Raw genomic sequence first — 20,124 nt, forward strand, 5'->3', positions numbered from 1 at the left:
ATTAACAATGTTAATGTGATACCAGGAGCAATTCCATCAAAAAGCTCCAGCAAGTACAAACATTAAAACGTTCGTTAGCTAAAAATAAATAAATAAAGGATTTAGTGGTGGAATGTAACTTAATGCTGGGCTTCAGTACAGGTTTGAGATATTTGTGTATTTCCATTTTTGACTCCACTACATTTCAGATGGAAATATTTATGTGACAGTTATAGTTATTTTGTGGATAAAGATTTTACATACAGAACACATTATCTCAATACTGTATGATGCAACCCAACTGTATGTGAAATAGTTGACATTAGCTCCAACTGCAACATTAAAATGCTGCTGACATATGAATAGTATTCCAATGTAATTTTATTTATCAATATAACACTGACCAGGGTGATGGTGCATAATGAGTCATTTTTCTTTTGATACTTTAAGTACATTTTGCTGATATTCCTGTACTTTTTTATTAAAAAACTTTTGAATTCAGAATTTCTACTTGTAGTGGAGTATTTTTACCACTTTACAACAAACTTTTTTTTTCTACAAGTTTCTGGTGTGCAGGAGAAACTTGTAGAATTATTTCCTTTTGCTCATGTCCCCAAAAAAACATTGAATCTTGAAATATTTTATTCAAGAAAAATCTGTATTTTCTTATTGTCTGCAATCCATATTTCCAATGTACACATAACATTTTTTACTTTTTTTAGATGTTACTTGTGTTACTATTACTTGCTAACTCTAAATAGCAGCAGAAGACATTAATACAGACAGAAAAAAAAACATTTTATGGATGTTTCTTTTATTTCCTTCAAAACAGGAAAAACTAAACTTTCCTCTGGTATATCATGTATCCATCCAACAGCGGTTTTTAAATTAAACATTTACAAAATTAAAAAGAAAAATAAAATACAACACAGAGGTTCAAATCATAAATATTCACAGTTTATGTTTTAAATTTATCACAAACCTTTATCCAACAATCCTCTATGTGCACTCCTGTGTGAGGCAAATCAAATGACTGACTGACCTCTTGGCAAAATGAAAATTCCTTCATGCAAGCTGCAACACTGGAGGTTCAGTAAATATGAACCACAGTTGGTGACAGTCCTGAGCAAGTTGTGAGTGTGTGCAAAGTCCTTGAACTTTAAATAATTCAAGAGGTCAAAGATCTTAGCATTTGCTTTCATTCACATTCATTTTTCATATCCATAGTAAAGTGCTTTTCCTTCACAATTTGTTCAATTTAATCTTAGATAACACATTTATTAGATATTAAGGTGATACAAAAAGTATCCCGGGGGGGAAAAAAAAGTCAAAAATTAAATCCAGGCACTTTTTGGACAGAGAAAGGAAGCTTAGCGTGGTCTTCCTCCTCTTTCCATCTGTCGTCCACCTCTCCACTACTCTCCTCCTTGCTTTCTTCTTTGTTTTTCTTTGACTTCTTCTTCTTGTGTTTCTTCAGCTCACCTTCCTCCAGCTCTGGGCCGGAATGTCTCCTCTCCTTTTTGTGCTTCTTTTGCTTCTTCTTCCTGTCTTTTCTCCTGTCGTCCCTGCTGTTCCCCTGGCTTGCTGAAGAACTGACGCTGCTGCTGCTGCGGCTGCTGGGCCTCTCTCCCTCCTCCAGCTCTCTTCCTGCCCCCCATTTTGGCTCTCCGTCCAATTCATCAGCCTCCCACTGACTACCTCGTTCTCTCTCAGTCTCAATTTCTCTTGTCTCTCTCTCCCCTTTGTTTTCTTTTATTACTTTATCCAGCTTGTATCTCTTCCACTCCCCTTTCTCTTCCCTGCTATCGTTTCTCCTTCTGTTCTCCCTCTTCTCTTTTTCTCTCTCTGAGCTGCTGGTCGTGTCTTGGCTGGATTTGGGTGGCTCTGCGGGTAAGGCTGCGTGCTGGCTCATGGACCTCCAGGTGTTTGGCTGATCAGATCTGGCAACATGAATTAATTCAGGATTAGGGCTGCTCATTCTGGGCTTACTGGGCTCTGACTCTCCTTGGAGTCTTCTAGGGGATTTGGAGGGGAACTGGTCTCTCTCCTTACCCCAGCTGTGGGAGAGGGAAGATGGGGAGTGGCGGGTCCCTGCAGGTGCGTCTTCACGTCTGCAGGGCTGTGTTGGGTCTCTGTGATTATGATGATAGTAGTCATGAAGGCCTTTCTGTTCCTCTTCTTTGCCTTTAGATTTCAAGTCCAGTAATGTGTCCTTGTGCGTTTTATGTGTATTTTGATCAGGCGCTTCGGCAGTTCTGCTTATCAAACTGATTTCCTTGATCCTACTGGGACGGGAAGGACTCTTGTTGCTGCCCTGGTCTCCCCCTCGCTGCCTGTCTCTCCTCTCTGTGTCATGTGATGCAGAGGAAGAGGAGTAGTGAGTAGAGGAAGGGAGACTCCTCCTTAGGATGCTGCTGTGCTCTCTTTCTCTCTCCCTGTCTCTCCCTCTCTCTTCGTCCCTTATCCTCTCTTTTGCCCTCTCGCTCTCCTTCTGGCTTCTCCTCTCCTGTCTCTCACGCTCCCTACCTCTGTCTCTATCCCTGTCTCTGTCTGTACACGAGCTACTGTCAGTTCTGTCTTTGCCACTAGAGGGAGCCACACTTCTGGCTGAATTGGCCATAGTGGAGTTTTTCTCTTTCTCCCTGTCCCTTCCTCTCTCCGTCGCTCTTTCCCTGTCTCTCTGCCTCTCCACTGACCTCGGTCTCTTCCGCTCATTCTCTCCCTCCGTTTCCTTGTTAGTTTGTGTCACTGGCGGTGTAGGCAGAGCCACCGAAAGAGTGTCGGTTTGAACTTTGATCTCTCCTTCGTCTTGCCCTTCTCCCTCAGACTCTTCCTTCTCCCATTTGGAGCGAGGGACCTGGGACAGAGAGTGAAAGAGAGACTGAGACCACATGCTATTTTTGTTGCACCATGGACTCATGACCTTCTAAAACAAAAACAAACAATCCCGCAGAGTTAAAAACAAAGAATGATTTCACAAGACACAAAATGGTGATGCACTGCATGAGTCAAGGACACACCTGTACAAGTAAGAGCTTGTCCTCTCTGTCTTCAGCTCTGTCCTGTGTGTATTCCTCTAGAGTTTTCATCACTGTCCTCCTGTCCTGACAGTCCTCACCTCCCCAGCTGCCCACTGTGGGGGTACTGCTGCATTTAACACACACACACAGAATTAAATAACGAGTAGACAGGAAACCACATAAAAGAAATAGAAAAAAATAGCTGTAACATTCTGACCTGCCATCCTCCACCATGGTGTTTGGTCGGTAACGGTGGGTCTCGTTTCTGCTCCATTGTGACCTCGGCTCTCCCTCTGTCACCTCCTCTTTTGGCTTGTACACCCCTGGCGGGGTTCGGGTACCTGCGACAGACTGTGCCATCTCTTGAGCGCTGTTGTCACTTATCACTCTCTCTTCTTCCTCCTCTTTTCCCCTCACGCTCCTCCTGTCGACTCCAGTCAGCTCTTCTCTCTTGCTGGCCTCCGCCCCGTCCCCTATCCCCACTCCTCTAAGGGCACAATGCCATAAGTTAAAGTCCTCCTCTTCTCCGTCCCCTTTCTTCTCTCTGATGTCTTCCTCCTCTCTGGCAATCTTCTCCCACGTCTCTCCCTTGTCATCCCTGAAGGTGGCTTTTTCCCACATCTCTCTTGCTTCTTTTTCATCTGGTTTTATTTTTTCTTCAAGCACACCTTTCTGTTCACTAGATTCCTTCCTTTCGTTTACTATAATTTCTGTTTCTCTGTTTAACCTCTCCTCCTCTCCAGTAGCCGTCTTCTCAACCCCTTCCTTTGATTTTTCTGCAATCATCTCTGAGTAAGACAGGTCCTGTTTTTCATTTTTCTCCTCCTTCCTTTTCCCATCCAGGTTGATGTTGATACTTATCTTCTTCTGTGGTTTCACCTTCACTATCTCTCCCTCCCAGATGTCTCTTTCTTTTAGAGGCCATGTTTTCTTCTCCTTTTTCTTCTCCTTTTGTGGGGTCTCTCTGTCAAATCGTTTTGGGGATTCACTCTTGCGGGTTTCAGCGTCCTCCGTGACTTTGGTTTTCAGGCATTTGCTGCTTTGAGTCTTTACGCTGGGACTTCTCTCTCTCTCATTTCTCTCCACGCCCTCTCCTTTCCTCTTTCTCTTCTTCTCTGATCTAGAGTCAGAAGCTTTGCTGCCTCCAGGGTTTCTCGCCCTGTCTGTATCCACCCTGCCTGCCTCTTCACTGGGCTTCACTTTGTGATGTCTCTCCAAATCCTGCCTGTAGTCTGACTCTCTGCCTCTTCGCCATCCTTTCTCTCTTTCCAAATTCCTTTGCTCTCTGCTTCTTCTTTCATAGTTTTTATCCGAAGGTTTATCTGGTTTCAGAGGAACTTGGACTGAATCTACGACATCGCTGGCATCGCTTGGTCTGGTGTTGTGCCTCCTCTTGTTGTTTCTGCTGTCATCTGTTGAGTCTGCAGCATCAAGGGATGATGACTCCTCTACTTTACCTCCCTCATGCTTCCTCATCCTCTTTTGTGCATGTTCCAGGGCGCTGAGGTCTTCCAAATTTTTAGAGATTAGCTGCTTTTTGTCTTTACTTCTTTCTTGCACTTCCACCTGCTTACTACCCTCTCTTGGTCTGACTGGCAGGCGGCTGTCCTTCTCAGCGCACCTCGTCTGATGAGCTCTTTCTTCGGATGGTGCAGAGCTGGTGTCACTGGACGGCCGAGAGGCAGGTGAACGGCTGTCACTGGACGACTGAGATGGAGGGGAACGGCTGTCACTTGAAGACTGAGATGGTGAGGAGCGGCTGTCACTGGACGACTGAGATGGATGGGAGTGGCCGTCCGTCCGGGCGGTGCGTCTACCTTGGAGTCCGTAGCGGGAGTCCAAGTTGCCTTGTAAGTGATTTCTGCTTCCTTCTCTGTCCCCCCAATAAGGATTAGGAGGAGGAGGGAGGGTGAGGAGGGAAGGGGGCAGTTGGTGGAAGTGGCTGACATAGCTGCTGAAATATTTCTCACACCACTCTTTGTATTCCTTTTTGCACTGCAGGTAGCGTTCTCTGTCCATCTCCAGGCTGCTGTCTTGATTTACATGCAGATCATATGGGTGAGTGACTAAATTCCCCCACGAGCCTCCTGCTTCCCTCTGGGAGAGACCTGATGTGGATGAGCGTTCGCCTCCCCTCCTCGAGCTGTAGCTGCTTGAGGCTGACTTCTTGCTGTGATGACGTCTTTTCCGGTGATCTGACGGTGACTTGGACCTGGAGTGGTGACCCACTCGAGGTGACGATGATGAGGATGGCGTGGGGGAGCGTGATCGTTTGTAACCATAGCTATAGGAGCGGGAGGGATGAGAGCGAGAATGGAGGTCTCTGGCGCGGGAGTAAGGTGAGCGGGGCCTGAAGGAAAAAAAAACAACACAACAACAACAAAAAAATAGATATGTCATACATTTTAAGGCATAATTTCTGTTTGACTATATCTACAGTACTTGTTCTTTATGGGCATGCATAAAAAAGACAAGCATTTTAAATGGAGACAGGTCCAAAAAAGTATTTGACAGAGTTTGTAATTTTACAATAAACCAAAGGTTGCATTTTCTGTGTTGTGCAGGAACCACTTAAATCCCATGTTTACTTCTCCTGAAACTCACATGTGACATCACATTTTAACTTTCTGAACGATTCACTTTCAAGGTGGGGCGACACAATGACTGTGAGACCTAATAAGAATACTAGAAGAGCAATTTTCAATCCATGTATTTGCTCCGTTCTTGTCCTTTGGACAATGCAGGTCAATGCGCTCAAACATCACTCAGAGTCCATTGTTTTCTGTCTTGTATCATATTTATTTTCGCTTCTCATTCAGTCTCCATTAATCAAAATAAAACATAAAATCAAAATCATAATTTTGGGTCCAACAAATACTTTTATAGTAAAAAAAACCAAACTTAAAACAACAGTTTAAAAAAAGGGCAAAAAATACCTTGATCTGCCTTGGGATCTGGACCGGGAACGAGATCTGGACCTGCTTGAAGAGCGAGAGTAGGAGCGAGAAGACTTGGACTTAGAAGACTTGGAATTAGAACGAGAGGAGGAGCGTCTGTAGGCAGATCCTCTGTGAGGTGACCTGAGTGACAAAGAGAGAGGGAAACAACTAACTCATGCCATTATGACCCTTACTGATCACTACACTACCTCTGCAGCTTTAATAAACTATTAATAACAAATGCACTCAAACTATAGCCCAACCAGTACTGGACTTTACACATTTTATAAAATATCAATTAAACAATATACAGTAAGATATTAGTTGTTGTTTTTTTTCCATAACCATAATGTAAACATAATTTGTTTTAAAAAAAGAATCTGGCTAGTATCTGCAGGTTTCAATAAAGCCACTTTAAAAAATTGTGTTGCCTAGAATTGAAGCGACAATTTCAAATAGCAAAAACAGTTGACAAATGAATTTTTCCTACAATCAAACAAGTACATTTGTCTTATTTAAGACAGTAGTTGGAGACTTGCAGACACCCTGTCATGGGTACGACTGCTTGCTGAATGTTGCATTTACCTTTCCTTCTTCTTTCCTTGATGCCTGAACCACTCCTTGGGGATGAGGGCAGGGATAGAGGAGGTGGAGGAGCAGAGGGAAGGGATGGGGGCACCCTGGGGGTTTGGGAGCGTCCAAATGGGCGTGGTAGGTGGGTATCCAGGTGGGAAACCACTGAGGGGCTGCTGAGCCGAGAGGAACGTGTGGAAATGGGGGGAGGGGAAGAGAGGTGGAGGTGGAGTAGTTGAATATGATGTTGAGGAGGAGGAGGAGGAGAGGGGAGGGAGCTGCTGGGTGTTGGATTCAGTCCAGCCTACGGTGGGACAACCTGAGGAGGAAGAGGAGCTATGGGGAAGATACAGGAAGAGGAAATGACATCAGTTTTGAAACTGTGGATGGAGTCAAATACAGACTAAACACAAACGCACAAATGTTTCACTGACCCGTCCCAGCAGGTTGATGGCCCAGAGTGTCTTGGTGCTGGACCTTGGCGTTCAGAGAGAAAATAAAATACAAATTAACAGACGCAAAGAGACACTTCTTGATCACGTGCTCCACCAACTGTACATATTAAATGTCCAATTGTTTGATTGCTGGGCAGCAGAACCGTCTACTACTCACCTGAAGAGGACTGCTGCGGATTTACACTGACTGACGGGAGCTGGTCTGCCACTGGAGTGTGAGTAACCTGAACAGACACAAACATCAAAGATTTCATACTGAGAAACTTTGCTGCATTAAGTTAGTGTGTTTGTGTCCTCACCAGTGGTATCAGCTGTGATGGAGCAGCAATGGGGTCTTTGTTTGAAACCAGTACAGAAGGGACAGCAGCAGGCACTGAGTCATTATGTTTCTTTCCTTCAGCCTCCCTGAGGAAACAGCAGATACATCAGTGTCATTACTTGTCTGTCACTTTCAAATCCATGATGCCAAATTTGGTCAGAGATTGTACCAAATGTTCTTCTCTGGGTGCTTTAAGTCTGTTAGAAGTGTTTCAGACAGTTGCTAACATTTGTTCGACTAGTAACTTTATGATAAAAACAATTAAAAAAAACCTAACACAATTATGTCATGTTTATTCCTTTATTTCATCCTTGTGAGGAACTGATACCACAGTCAGACCATCATTTCTCACATAAACTGTAAAAAGAAAACAACTCTAATTAATTTCTTCTTTCTAATTGCAGCTGTTGAAGGCAGACTGAGGCAGGTGTCATTATGCTCACCTCCATCACTTTAACAGATGCTTTCACAGCTGTAGTTTGGTTTATTTGGTTCAGATCAAGAAAAAATATGATACACTGTTGCCTTTTAGGTCAATAATAAATACACCTTGATACACCTCTATTTTTTAACTCTTTTTCACTTTCTGATGTTTCAGGGAAAAATCCCACACTCACATACGTGTTACATCGCTTGTAGCCTACAGATCAGAAGACCAACTTCTTAACAGTTCACGGTCAGCAGATGGATGTAATAGTAGTTTAGCTTTTGAATTCATCTCAGTATCACAAATCTACTACCACAAAAAGCTGCAGTTGGTCTGTTTTGCTTTCACAATACAAATGAAACGCACCAGATTCCTCTTGGAAGCGACCCTTATATTCTCCTTTTCAGGCGGTCTGTCTTGGTAGGGTTGTTTATTTCACACCAGAGATCAATAAGCAGCTTTCACACCATCACTTGTGCACCAGAACTCGACTGAACCGCACCGAAAACGTATATAAAAGCATCTTAACAGTGGCTGACACTGTGGCTGAAAAACCCATGTCCTGCAAACTCAGGCTTTCACTTTTTGTTCCCAATTCAGAGTATTGTTTTAGTTTTAGTTTTAATATTCCATGTCTAATAATGTGTTAAAATTCAAAAATAAGTTTATAAAGCCATTCTGAACCTGATGGTAAACAATAAGACAAGGCTGCTTGCTGTCTTTGTAATATACAGCTGTACAGTACCACAACAAGAACTCTAAGGAGATAACAGTTGGCTTGTCAACCAAGTGAGGCATTTGAGGCTCTGTGAATAAATGGAACAAAGTCGCAATGGCACTTGCACATCACGAACCCGCCCACCTACACGATGTACCGTAATCCTTAAGTGATTTTACTGATGTGTGAATATGTTTATGTGTGTTCATACTTGTCGGGTATCTCCAGATGGCTTTGCACAGGTTGGAGGGAAGTGCTAGGTATGCTGGAAGCAGAGGTGGGACCTGTTACTGCAGGAGGAGCCTCAGACACCTGAGACAGCGGCGGCGTGTCTGCAGGCTGTGGGCGGCGCAGGAGAGCGTCCAAAAAGAGGGGAGACAACAAGAAGGAGAGATGAGAATACAATGAAACTTGCAAGAGAAACATTTCACTACAGACATTAGAATAAGCAATTACACAGAATATCTGCATAAGACAATACTGCATAAGACTGCTGCTTCACTAATGAGGTGATCTCAAAAGTACTCAAAAAAAGCTGAGAATCATTGTTTATCTAGTCTATAATTTCATTAAGTGGAGCCTTAAAAATAAATGATTATAAGTCACACTGGCAAAGCAAGTGTATGTTAGGTTAAATATGGAGAACGCTGATAGAAACTTGTGGTATATTCTTATTTTAATGGTTTGGGAGACCTGAATCACCTTTGATTTTGAGAAGAAAACATTAATTATCCTGTTTGCTCCTGAGTCACACAGGTACAGGGCTATATTCTTTTTTTCTGCCTCCCACATGAAACACATCATTAAGAGATTCACCTGCTGACTGTGGGTCAACTGGTGGGGCTTCTGGGGTTGGCTCTGTGTGGCGATAGGGGGCGGGGTGGGGACAGGGCTCGGTATTGGGGTTGGATTTAGGGACTGGGAGGTGCCAGACACTCCTCTCAGGTTTTTGGTGTGGCCTCTCTCTTTCTTATAATTGTTCACAGCCTGTGTTGGGAGAGACAGATGGACATCACACACAGAGCATTTCTATAATGAACTTACCAACAATGAAAAGCTTAATGTCAGGCACATTTTGGATCAAATCAAGAGGAGTAAAGTTATACTAATCCCCTCTTCAAAAACAATTCATTAAATCCCCTCCTCATCCATCTGTTAGTTCACCTGTCGGAGGAATTTATTGGCTATCAGGGTATCAGGGGAGACATCTGATTGGCTACAAGTGGGGCAGACGTGTTCCTCTGAATCCAGCAAGGCAGTTCGAATACCTGAGCAAGAGAGAAACAAGTTTGAAGGGTAAATAAGTTTCCAGTCAGGAGAGTTTTTGAAGTAACGGCACAGAATAATGATGACAACTGACTGTTATTATTCTACTACTTGTGTGACTGCTGTTTTTATAATAAACAGATATTAGTTGTTTTTTTTTTTTTTAAAGGTGCCAAAAAATTAAGAAAAAGTATTGGCTGTTCATCTCCTGTTTGCAGTAGTTTTGGGAGGTAATATTTACATATTTAAACTTTCTGAATCTGCTAAACCTAATAATACACTTTAATGGTTTCTATTCTCAGTTTTGGGAGTTACAAAGCACTGCAGAGGCAGTCAAATTAGTTCCTGCATTACTAATACAGATCAGAATGACTTTCTTCTTTAAAGTACAGCAAGTGTACATTAAGTTAGTCTTGATATATGTGTGTGTGTAGCAGACACTCACAGTCATCACAGTAGCTGTTTCCACAGCAGGGTATGACCACGGCGTCACTCAGCAGGTCATGACAGATGAGACAGAGGAGCTCATCAGGTACGGGATCGTCCTCGACTTCTGACTTTGGCTGCTCCTGTGGAATGAACGGAGGCTTCTCTTTCTTGCCGATGGCGTATGCCTCCCTATTGACAGACAATAGTGCACATACTGCAAATCCACACTTGCTTTTTTATGTTTAGAGGATACTTTGGCCAGAAAGAGAAGGTTTTGAGAGAAGGTCGATATTTTCGACATATAGACTTGACAAGAGGCTGCTGATGAGCACAAACTGGCTGCTGAGATCGACACAGATTGTGACACTTCATATGAAGTCTTGCTTATTGTCTCTATGAAAATTCTCAGTCATCCAGATCATATCTACAAGAATTAAGTTAAAAGCAACTGGATTTGCTGTTTTATTCTTATTCTGTATTTATTCTTCTGACTGGTGGGGAGTCCTAAGAATACAGTAGTAAATCCAGTCCCCATGTTCTTAGCAGTTATAGATACTCCTGATCATTACTATTTTTTGCTTCTGTGACAATAAATCTCTTCCTCAATAAAATCTTAGGTATTTAGCTAAGGTTTGTATCCTAATCGTCTTAAAATCCTAAAAACTCTGAACAAGTATTCAAATTGTTTGCACATTTCTCTGGATATAGCCTTTAAAACAAAAGAAACACAGACACACTGGCTCTTTTGTTCACACTCACGCGTCTATGGCAGGAATGGCGTAACGTCCACAGTTGGTCAGCATGGCCCCCTTTATGCTGGGATCGTCCACCTCGACCATAAAGGAACGAGGGATGCCTGTGCTCTTCTTAATCCTCAGAGGAGCCTCGACATTTTTATCCTGCGGTCAAACACACACGTATCTGCATTCAACGTTAGGCGTGAACTGACAGTCAGCACATAAGTACATGGTGGCACTCGGCTTACAGTGCACACACCCATGCGTATGCAAACAACATCAACACAAACACTAATCAAGTCAGTTTCTCTGCAGAGCAAGATTTGTACAAGACTGCAACAGGAACTGCCTCACTTAAAGAGATATCACGTGTCCTGATCTTACCCCACTGGTGGGACAGTTCCTGATGTGGTGTCCAGTATTTCCACAGCGATAACAGGCATAGTTCGCAGGAAGAACAGCACCTAACTTCTTGGTGTAACTAGGGAGAGACAGACGATGTGAACGAGACGAGTATAGAGGAAGAAAGAAAAGGATAGAGAGATAATCACAACATGAAGATACAGAATTTAAAAAAATTGAAAAAGCAGGTGAAAAGAGGTACTAAGGAGACAGAAACAGGGATAAAGGATGAGATTTGAAAACATTATAAAAGTGACTCACCTCATGGAATCGTAGGCGGACTGATTCATCACAGCTTTGATTTTATCGTCCTCCGAAACATCCGCATGAGCCAGGTTAGTCATCTGCGTGTAGACACATGAATGTGTGTCAGGTAAAATAGGAGGATCAGTGTTTATTTCAAAACAGACTCACATGATCCAGGATGAATATGTAAAAGTTGAATGATAATAAAGCAAGAAAGAGAGTGTACCTTGGAGAAAAAGGGTAAGGCTCTGGAGGAATTGTGGTCATCCATCTGTTAGGATTAAGCACAAAATCAGTGAGCCTATCTAGAAAAGATTGGGAGCTGTATGTCCATAAATACTGGGGAAAAATGCCCAAAACATTGTTTGTCCTGCTAAACTTTGATGCAGTTCAAACTAGAAGTACCGCCTCATGGTTGTATGACTCTGACAACCAGTCAAGTTGCAGTTTACATCCATGTCTGTCCAGACATGTATAAGATCTATACAATCAGTTTCAAGGTGGGCACCCAAGATTAGCGTCAGCAATTCCGTATGCGACCAAATGTGAAATACGGTCACAATCTCCCCTTCTGTTCCTGAGTTATGGCGTTGAATAATGCCCAGAACATTAGAACATTATAATGCCACAGTGAAGTTGACCTTTGACCTTTTGGATATAAAATGTCATCACTTCAGTTTATTCTATTAGACATTTGTGTGAAACTTGAGTTATGGCCAAAAACAGGTCACAGTGACCTTGACCTGTGACCACCAAAGTCTAATCAGTTCATCCTTGAGTCCAAGTGGGTGTTTGTGCCAAATTTGAAGAAATTCCTTCAAGGTGTTCCTGAGATATCACGTTCACAAGAATGGGACGGACGGATGGATGGACAACCCGAAAAAATAATGCCTCCAGCCATGGCTGTCGCCGGCATGGAGGTGTAAAAATAAATTCAGCATCTTCCCACTTCAATCTGTGTACCATCACTGATTTCCTGTCTAATGTGAGAGAAGCTGCTGTATGTCAAGTTTTCACTTTTGTGTCTTTTAAGAAGAGATAAAAATTTACACAGCATCATGCAGGGTGGAGAATAAATTTCACTGTACTGTTCTCATGCCAGGATTTCTGCCTCAGCTACTCCTGCCAACTCACTTCTCATACCTCATAACCTGCTACAGTGAAAACAACTGTGCCGACAATATAATGCTCCCTGGGAATTTTCACCTGTCAGACCAGCATTTTGTTGGTTTCACATAACCTAATATCTACTTCACTGCCTGTTTCTGAGCATCTGTTCTTGATTTGTTCCTCTGCTGTGCTGCAAGAGATGCGTGAACCAAGAAAGCAGAGTTTCATTTTTTTTCTTAAATAGCACTGAATAATAATAGTGATAATATTAACAATAATAGCATTAAAATAGCATTGCCCTGTACTAACAGAACAAACATGTACAATCAAAGAAAGAAGTTGATTGCCAAAAAATGTTTCAGTGCAGGACAAAGTTGCAATATTGTCAAAAATGTCTTTCTCTGAATAATTCCTTCTAATCAGTCAATCTTGTTAAAGGTTACACACATTCATTCAATAAATACATTTTCAACTACACTTAAATGTTTGTGTACTCTGCTAGATGTACTTTAATATTACCCCGCTGGAAATGAACAAAGTTCTTTAAATTGAATAAATTAGAAACCTTATGAAACGCTGAACATTTACTCATTGACACTTATTTTTGAATCACAACCAAAATGTACTTTAAACACGTATTATTGTACATGTTGTTCACAATGAAACATGCTACAGTTTTGGCTACCATCCTACTTTACGCTTCATCCACATTCAAACTGTAAGATGATTTTTATAGGTAATTTGGCTCCAGCACATTGGATTTTATATGAAACAATGACTATGATGATTAAGTGTTAACTTTCAGCTTTAAGAGTGGATTGTTCACATCCATACTGAATGAGCAGTGTAGGATTTCTTTCCCTTTTTATACACAGTCCTTCAATTTTAGGACAATGCAGCAGGACAATGGCAACCAATGAGTTTTGGCCAAACAGTTCAGTGTCCTTGATTGGACTTTGTTCAACTGTATAACATACAAACAATAAAACAATATGCTGGAGTACAGCAATATGATCTGATTTCCCAGCATGGGTTAGAAACATGATCTAATTACATATTTTAGCACTTTAATGGAGCTTTATACTGTACTTTCAATACTCATACTGTACAGCAAATGAACAGACATTGTTTTCCTGTATGAAATATTGAGAGTGTTACTGTAAATATGCAGCATCACTTAATGAAATGTAATTAAATACCCGAAACACCTCCCTAACATTACAATGCTTAACTTTTCATCATTCGGTCAAAATGCCACAGTTGTTAAGCTTTCCAATGTGATTCCAGTCTGTGTGTTTCTTTGTTTGATTTGTCTTTCCAGCCGAGGGGAAAATGTGGACCAAAGATCGAACAGAAATGTTGACTGATGACAGAGACCAACTCCAGTGAAATCAAACACATAATCAATACATAATACAGCTTCATACAAACAACTTTATTGGAAGAAAAAAAAAAAAAACACAAAAAAATAATTTGTGTCGTCCAACAGACTCAAAGTTTTAAGAAGAGAGGCAGACACTTTTCCTACTGAGAAACCAGAGAGAAAATCAGTCAGGTCAGTGTAAACCAGTTCAGACTGCAGCGAGTAAAAGCTTCAGAGAGGCATTTAGGTTAGTTTACAGTATTAGAGATAAAACTGCACTACAAGAATTCAGCATAAAATAACAATGGTGCACCACTTAACTTAAAATGAAGCATCATTTAATTTTTAGTGGTCAGATTTTTTTTGGTTCCCACATTAAAGCCAAAACACTGTAATATAATAAGCCTTTTTTTGATAATGCTCCTTTTACTACAGTAATACAGGTTTGTTTCTGTTGAAGTTCTGATGACATCACACTCCAAATTCTTCAATTTCTTGGCTGAATTTAAAGTTAGGTTGGTGTTAATAATATTTTTGCATCTGTTCACTCCACCAGAGCACACTATAGTTTTAGATTATCCTAACATTAAACCTTTCATTCTAACACGTCCAATTGTTTTGTGGATGGATGGACTGAAATCGTAGCTTGGGACTGAATAAGATCCAATATACTCAAAAAAAAAATAAAAAATTAAAAACAGCCTTTAATGTAACTTAAAGACTCGCAGCAGCACAAGCTGTACAGCTATCAAGTAAGACTAAGAAAATAAAACTATATAGTGCATCTCTATTGGTTGTAAGGTGCCTGAGATAAATCAAAAAATGACAAGTGTCAGCAGAGCCAGTGTGATAAAACAACAGTTGGGTTTTATCAGCTGGCCTGCATGATAATGTTTGACCCGCCCGAGCTGCTCCCACCACCCACAGACAGATACTGAATGATCTGCAGCAATAAACACTGTCTGGTTACACACCAGTCTGTTAGAGTAATAGCTTTGAGCCATTATAAAGAATATCTATAAATATGTGTTTTCTCTTTGTGGATAAGCATATAGCAGTGGTTATATAGTAAACATCACTTCACTTCAACACTTTCCCCCCTCTCTGTTCATCCTTGATCCTTCTGAGTGATCTATCATACGCTTGATGTACCTGCCAATACTAAACTGTGTCATTTTTTTGGAGTTAAAGTCATTTAAACCAGCTCACTGTAAATCAGAGTCTGAGTAGCAAACAACTTCCTCTTTGCAACAGGAACTTTAACTGAAATAGAGGAAATAGACGCTTTCAATGATCTCAATCATGGTCTCATTTGTTTAAACCACACGTGTTAATTTGACGTGTTATTTGGATATTTACGCAATGGAGAGATGCAGTTTTACATGTCGATATATGTATACATGTATACATATATTTATTTTGAGAGGTGCAACACAGCATTTCAAAAGCTACAAAGCACACAAATGTTAAGCTATTAGTTGTTACCAACAATGTGTGTGTTTATGGTACTGTTGGAGGAGAGGTGCGGTGGGATTTGTTAAGGTTACATACTGCTTTGATGGCTCCAGAGGCGTGATGATGCTGGTTGTCTGATCGCTCTCTGAAACACAAAAAGAAATTATTTTTCACCATCCGTCATGGGACATGTTTAACAATTAAACATTCTGAAACAAATGTTTTTCTGACAAAACTTTTTCTTCATCTAAGAGGACTTTTATTGGCACTGCTCTTGTCAAGACACCCAAAGACTCTTAACATCAATGAAAGAATGAACAAAAGTACAAAATACAAATCACAAATAAAGATCATCTCAACAAAGAATCACATATTTAATGAAACCAGCCATGTTACGGTTTAAGCAATTAACAGCAGACAATAGGAAGGTTGTTAACCCTGGCTAAGCACGTCAGGACTGTGTGATACTCTTTTTGTGGAGCTACGTTCCTCTAAACCTGCTTTGTCTACTCACCCTTCAGGTGGCAAATTCCTACATTTCCCAGAATGCTGTCAGTAAACTCCTACAGAGCAGATGTGAACATGTGTTGTGTATCTCTGAGTGGAGTTGGTGTGAATCTCAGTAGAGTATAGTTCGCTTGACAATGGGTATTCTTAAGCTTTTCATTTTCCCACCTTCAATAACTTGTAAAGCAAAGAAGCACAGCATTAAACATCTGGTTGGAAGTGTAAAGAATATTTCTACACTTGTCTCATACAACCTGTAGTATTTATAAAAAATATAAAACGACAATTTGACTGTGTCTGCTTTGTCTAGAGAGAAGCCCTTACGCTTTGATTCTGAACTGACAATAAAAGCTGATGAATACTGTTGAGCCTTTTTCCTGCATCGTTGCAACATCACATCTTCTATATTTGGCCAAGTTAATCGCACAATATGACAAACACTCCACCACCAGTGGACTAGTTTAACAGCCTTTGTGAAATGTTTTTATAGTGTATTTTTCCTTTAGAGTCAGACATCTGATTTAAAGTTTAATGTAAAAACTTTTAAAGTTGCTCAAAGTTAAGGCTTCCTTGGAAGCACTACGAAGCTGCGTGACTGTCAGTCTGCTTGTGCTTTTAATCTTGCGGGCAGGGTTACACCACTCTTTAGCCCTCATTCCTCTCCGCCTGTCTGCATGCTGCTGACGGGGCTAATCACATGACCGCCAGTCTGTTCCAGTGAGGTCTTTTCCTGCTTTCCATGCATAAAACCCACACCACCACTGCTGGCTCTCCTGTCTAAGCCTGACTAATATCTGGTTAATCCCTGTGTTCGTCACCATGGAGTTATACTTATACTCTTTCCTCTTTTCCGGTGAACATTTTATCACGGAAATGTTATGCAAAACCCTTTTTAACCAACTGTCGGCCCTCAGCTGAAAGATTCTGTCACAGGCCTCTGTATGGATTCACCACCAGGATGTTTATGGCATTGTTTTCTTCACCATTGTAGTCCCTGAAAAGAAACGGCCTCAACCTGCAAACACAGCGGCAGCCGGCACACACATGCTGCTGCTCTAAATCATGCCAATAAGCAGAAGCAGCATCAGTAACCTCCTACTTTACATACAAGTAGTGTCTTTAACAGCAATATTTAAAAAATAATTTAGGATTGCTTCCTTTTTTAATTAATGTCCCTGTTACTCAGGCTGCTGATCCATTGTCAGCTCATCTTTTCATTAACTACAACATGACTGTGCAGACGGGTGAAAAAATTTAAATATATGAATATTTCTGGCCAATATCGAGTGTCATTTTCATATTAAAAAGATCTCTCAGTCCTGAGCAGAAGCTGATTAAGCTCAACTAAAGCATAGTTTCTTGGTGGAGTCGTCTAATACTGACATTATAACAATAAACATAGACTTGCAGGTGCCAGGTGTTAGCTGTTGCAGGCTGGGTGGAGCCTTTGCAAAAACACTAATAACAGTCAAAGACTGTAAGTAAGGGTACTTACATGTTGTGGTTCTTGCTGCTTGAGCTGGACTTGACTGCGATGATGGGGATTCTCCTGACGATGACAGAGGAGCCTTTGGGGATGAGACCTTCGTCGTCTGTGTACTCTGAGAGGGAGAGATGGGTAAAAGTGAGGGTTTACATTCACACAAAATGATTTTAGCTACCATTTTTGAGACCCAAATAAATTAAAAAAACAACCAAACAAACAAAAAAAACATGTTACATGACACAGCTCTTTTCTACAAGTGAGAATTGATGCAAGAAACATGAAAGCTGTGATTCCCTTAAAGATCCCCTTCGGACTTTTTAAAGATGTAAAAAAACTGCTCAACTTTGAATATTTGTCTAATAGCAAATCCTTAAATTGGCATCTACTCCTTCTCCCTCATTAAAAACTCCAGATTCTATGAATATGTAAATATATTTCATTTCAAAAGTTTAACTGCTGGACACAAGATGTCTGCTGTTTCACTGTAAAGTCCATTCTCAGTGTTTGTGCACTGGAGGCTTCAAGTTTCCACATCACATTTGTATAAGTTGAATACTGGACCACAAATGGATCCAAACTAGTTGTGATGTCACAAATCATGCCCGAAGGTACAAGCCTTAAACTCAGATGTTCAGTGAGCTCAGAGGAACTTTCTACTTTCAGCAGATTAATGTGAATACAACCTTCTAGTGTCAAACTCTGCACATACATCATTCTGCACAGTGAAGTGCAAACATCCAACTGAGGGAATATGAAGCAAAACACAGTTTTGAGTGGAAGTGGACTTCAAACCTTCATATATAATGGGTGATATGCTTTTTTTGTATATGCCCGCCAGGACTAACTTTTGTCTTTCTGTAAACTCTTACACAGCAGGAGTTGTATATGTGTGTGTGTGTGTGTGTGTGTGTGTGTGTGTGTGTGTGTGTGTGTGTGCATATGAACTTTCTCACACAAGGTGTGGGGGTTGTGCTTTCAGTGGAACCACATAGCACAGTGTATTGCCTATCTGCAGGATATGAACACACTCTGAGCTGATCTTTATCATGCATGCCACTTTTTTCTCACTTGCCTTCGGATTATTTAGTGGATTTACTACATGGATTTACTACATGCAAATTTCGATCACATTATTTACACTGATGAATTTCATCTGTGTGTGAGTGTATGTGTGTGGCTGCACATAAATCTCATGGTCATGACTCCTACCCCACCTTTGCTATTTTTATCCCACATCTCTCCCGGGACTTTTACATGCGTGGCACTGACAGTGCTGATCCACCACCATCAGGCCGTTTAATTAAAGACATGAAGCGTAAATGCAGCAGGAATGTGGCTCATTCATTAGGTCCTTTGATACTGGCTTGACTTTTCTGGACCCCTGAAATAGGTGACGCAACCCCCCCTCGCCTGCAACCCCCCCACCCACCCACCCAGACCAGACAGCTGTCAAACCTGGACCACGTGTTTTCTACCAAAGTTCAAACTGTCAACCTGCCCTTATACTGCTAGGAGAAAAACAGTCTTATCAGTTCATACATTGTGTTTTATTACCTTCTTTGGTCTGTGCGTTTGTGATCTGCAGGTCGCAGTCCCCGGCTCGGAGCTTCTCCCTGCCCATGATCTGCCTCTTCAGATCTCTCAGCGTGATGTGCGGGCCGTCAAAAAGCACCGTGTCGTAGCTGAGTTTAGAGGAGAATTTATAATGAACATGAGTCATGCTGAAACAGAGCAAAAAAACTCGTCCTACACTGCCAGGAGAGCGACGGCTGACAGTTTCCCTGCACCGACAGAGAGGCTGTATCGCGTTAGTTGCTATGGGAGTATAAAGTTAGCTAGCTGGCGTTAGCAACCGGCTGCGTCGAGCGTTCAGTGATTCGCCGCTAACAAGCTAGGTCGTTAATTAACAACTGCCTGATAAAGTGGCGTTCACAGGATGACATGTCCCGGCGTCTGGTGGAACAGCAGCGCAGGGTCAAATCAAAGCGCATTCAGTCAGTTTCGAGTCTAATTTGAACTTTTATTCTTGCTAATGTCGCTGTCAATCCGAAGTGTTCGCTGACAGAAACCACCAGCTGTTTCCACAAGCAACGGCTCGTCAGCACAGTGCACTCACCATCTGATGCTGCGTTCACGCCGTGCCTACACACTCCGAATTCCAAGCATCGAAGTCAGTATTAAAATGTGTCATGATATCCTGCATCGTCATACTGCTTCCAGATGTGTTGAGAGCATCAAGTTGCTCTTTTGTTAATATGCTGTGATAAACTGTCGATTTGTATACCGGGAATTTGTTATTTATCAGGCGTTTATGATATTATTTTTCATTTTTATCTGATTTCAAAGGGAATTAATTCTTTGAAAGCTTTGTCAACATATTGTGAAAAGTTTGAATTTGTGAAAACAGGCGAATAAAAGTACTGTGAATCCATAACTTTCGCTGTCAGACTTTTAAAACAGAGACGCACATAATTAACATTTAGCCTGCACAACATACTGAACAATAATATATATCCTTATATACAAGAGGAAGCAAAACCTAAAAGGAAACAGAGTCGACCCATACACACCTACGCAATCACTATGATAACAGGATCCAACGTCTAACCACACTGTGGACACATAAACATCCAATTTGAGAAATTACAGTTTACAATTTTCCCCCGACACTTGAAGGCAGCGCCTTGCTTCCA

General features: G+C 41.4%; 1 protein-coding gene across 3 annotated transcripts; it reads right to left on the bottom strand.

Annotated features, from left to right (window-relative positions):
• Nucleotides 1-603: 603 nt before the first annotated feature.
• Nucleotides 604-19,632, bottom strand: LOC121884131 (E3 ubiquitin-protein ligase RBBP6-like). Of its 3 annotated transcripts, XM_042392760.1 has the most exons (20): nucleotides 19,548-19,632; nucleotides 18,986-19,113; nucleotides 17,441-17,546; nucleotides 15,535-15,583; nucleotides 11,737-11,781; nucleotides 11,526-11,608; nucleotides 11,247-11,343; nucleotides 10,885-11,024; nucleotides 10,142-10,314; nucleotides 9,595-9,698; nucleotides 9,247-9,417; nucleotides 8,642-8,769; nucleotides 7,266-7,371; nucleotides 7,124-7,190; nucleotides 6,946-6,988; nucleotides 6,524-6,847; nucleotides 5,936-6,079; nucleotides 3,217-5,349; nucleotides 3,000-3,126; nucleotides 604-2,836 (listed from the first exon to the last, which is right to left on the bottom strand). In XM_042392760.1, the coding sequence occupies exons 2-20, from the start codon at nucleotides 19,050-19,052 to the stop codon at nucleotides 1,307-1,309; spliced, it is 5,637 nt and encodes a 1,878-aa protein (XP_042248694.1). In that variant the 5' UTR covers nucleotides 19,053-19,113; nucleotides 19,548-19,632; the 3' UTR covers nucleotides 604-1,306. The 3 variants fall into 3 exon arrangements, with proteins under 3 accessions (XP_042248694.1, XP_042248692.1, XP_042248691.1); XM_042392758.1 differs by lacking the exon at nucleotides 19,548-19,632 and having other exon boundaries at nucleotides 3,000-3,123; nucleotides 18,986-19,532; XM_042392757.1 differs by lacking the exon at nucleotides 19,548-19,632 and having other exon boundaries at nucleotides 18,986-19,532.
• Nucleotides 19,633-20,124: the final 492 nt, after the last annotated feature.

Source organism: Thunnus maccoyii, chromosome 18 (assembly GCF_910596095.1).
Source record: "Thunnus maccoyii chromosome 18, fThuMac1.1, whole genome shotgun sequence".
In the NCBI taxonomy this organism is placed as follows: domain Eukaryota; kingdom Metazoa; phylum Chordata; class Actinopteri; order Scombriformes; family Scombridae; genus Thunnus; species Thunnus maccoyii.

Excerpts from the sequence above, each read along its gene's own strand:
- LOC121884131 (XM_042392757.1), bottom strand. The coding sequence starts at position 19,151 with ATGACTCATGTTCATTATAAATTCTCCTCTAAACTCAGCTACGACACG. Across the intron at positions 11,344-11,525 it reads TCCGCCTACGATTCCATGAG|TTACACCAAGAAGTTAGGTG; the intron begins GTGAGTCACTTT and ends GTCTCTCCCTAG. Across the intron at positions 7,191-7,265 it reads CATCACAGCTGATACCACTG|GTTACTCACACTCCAGTGGC; the intron begins GTGAGGACACAA and ends GTGTCTGTTCAG.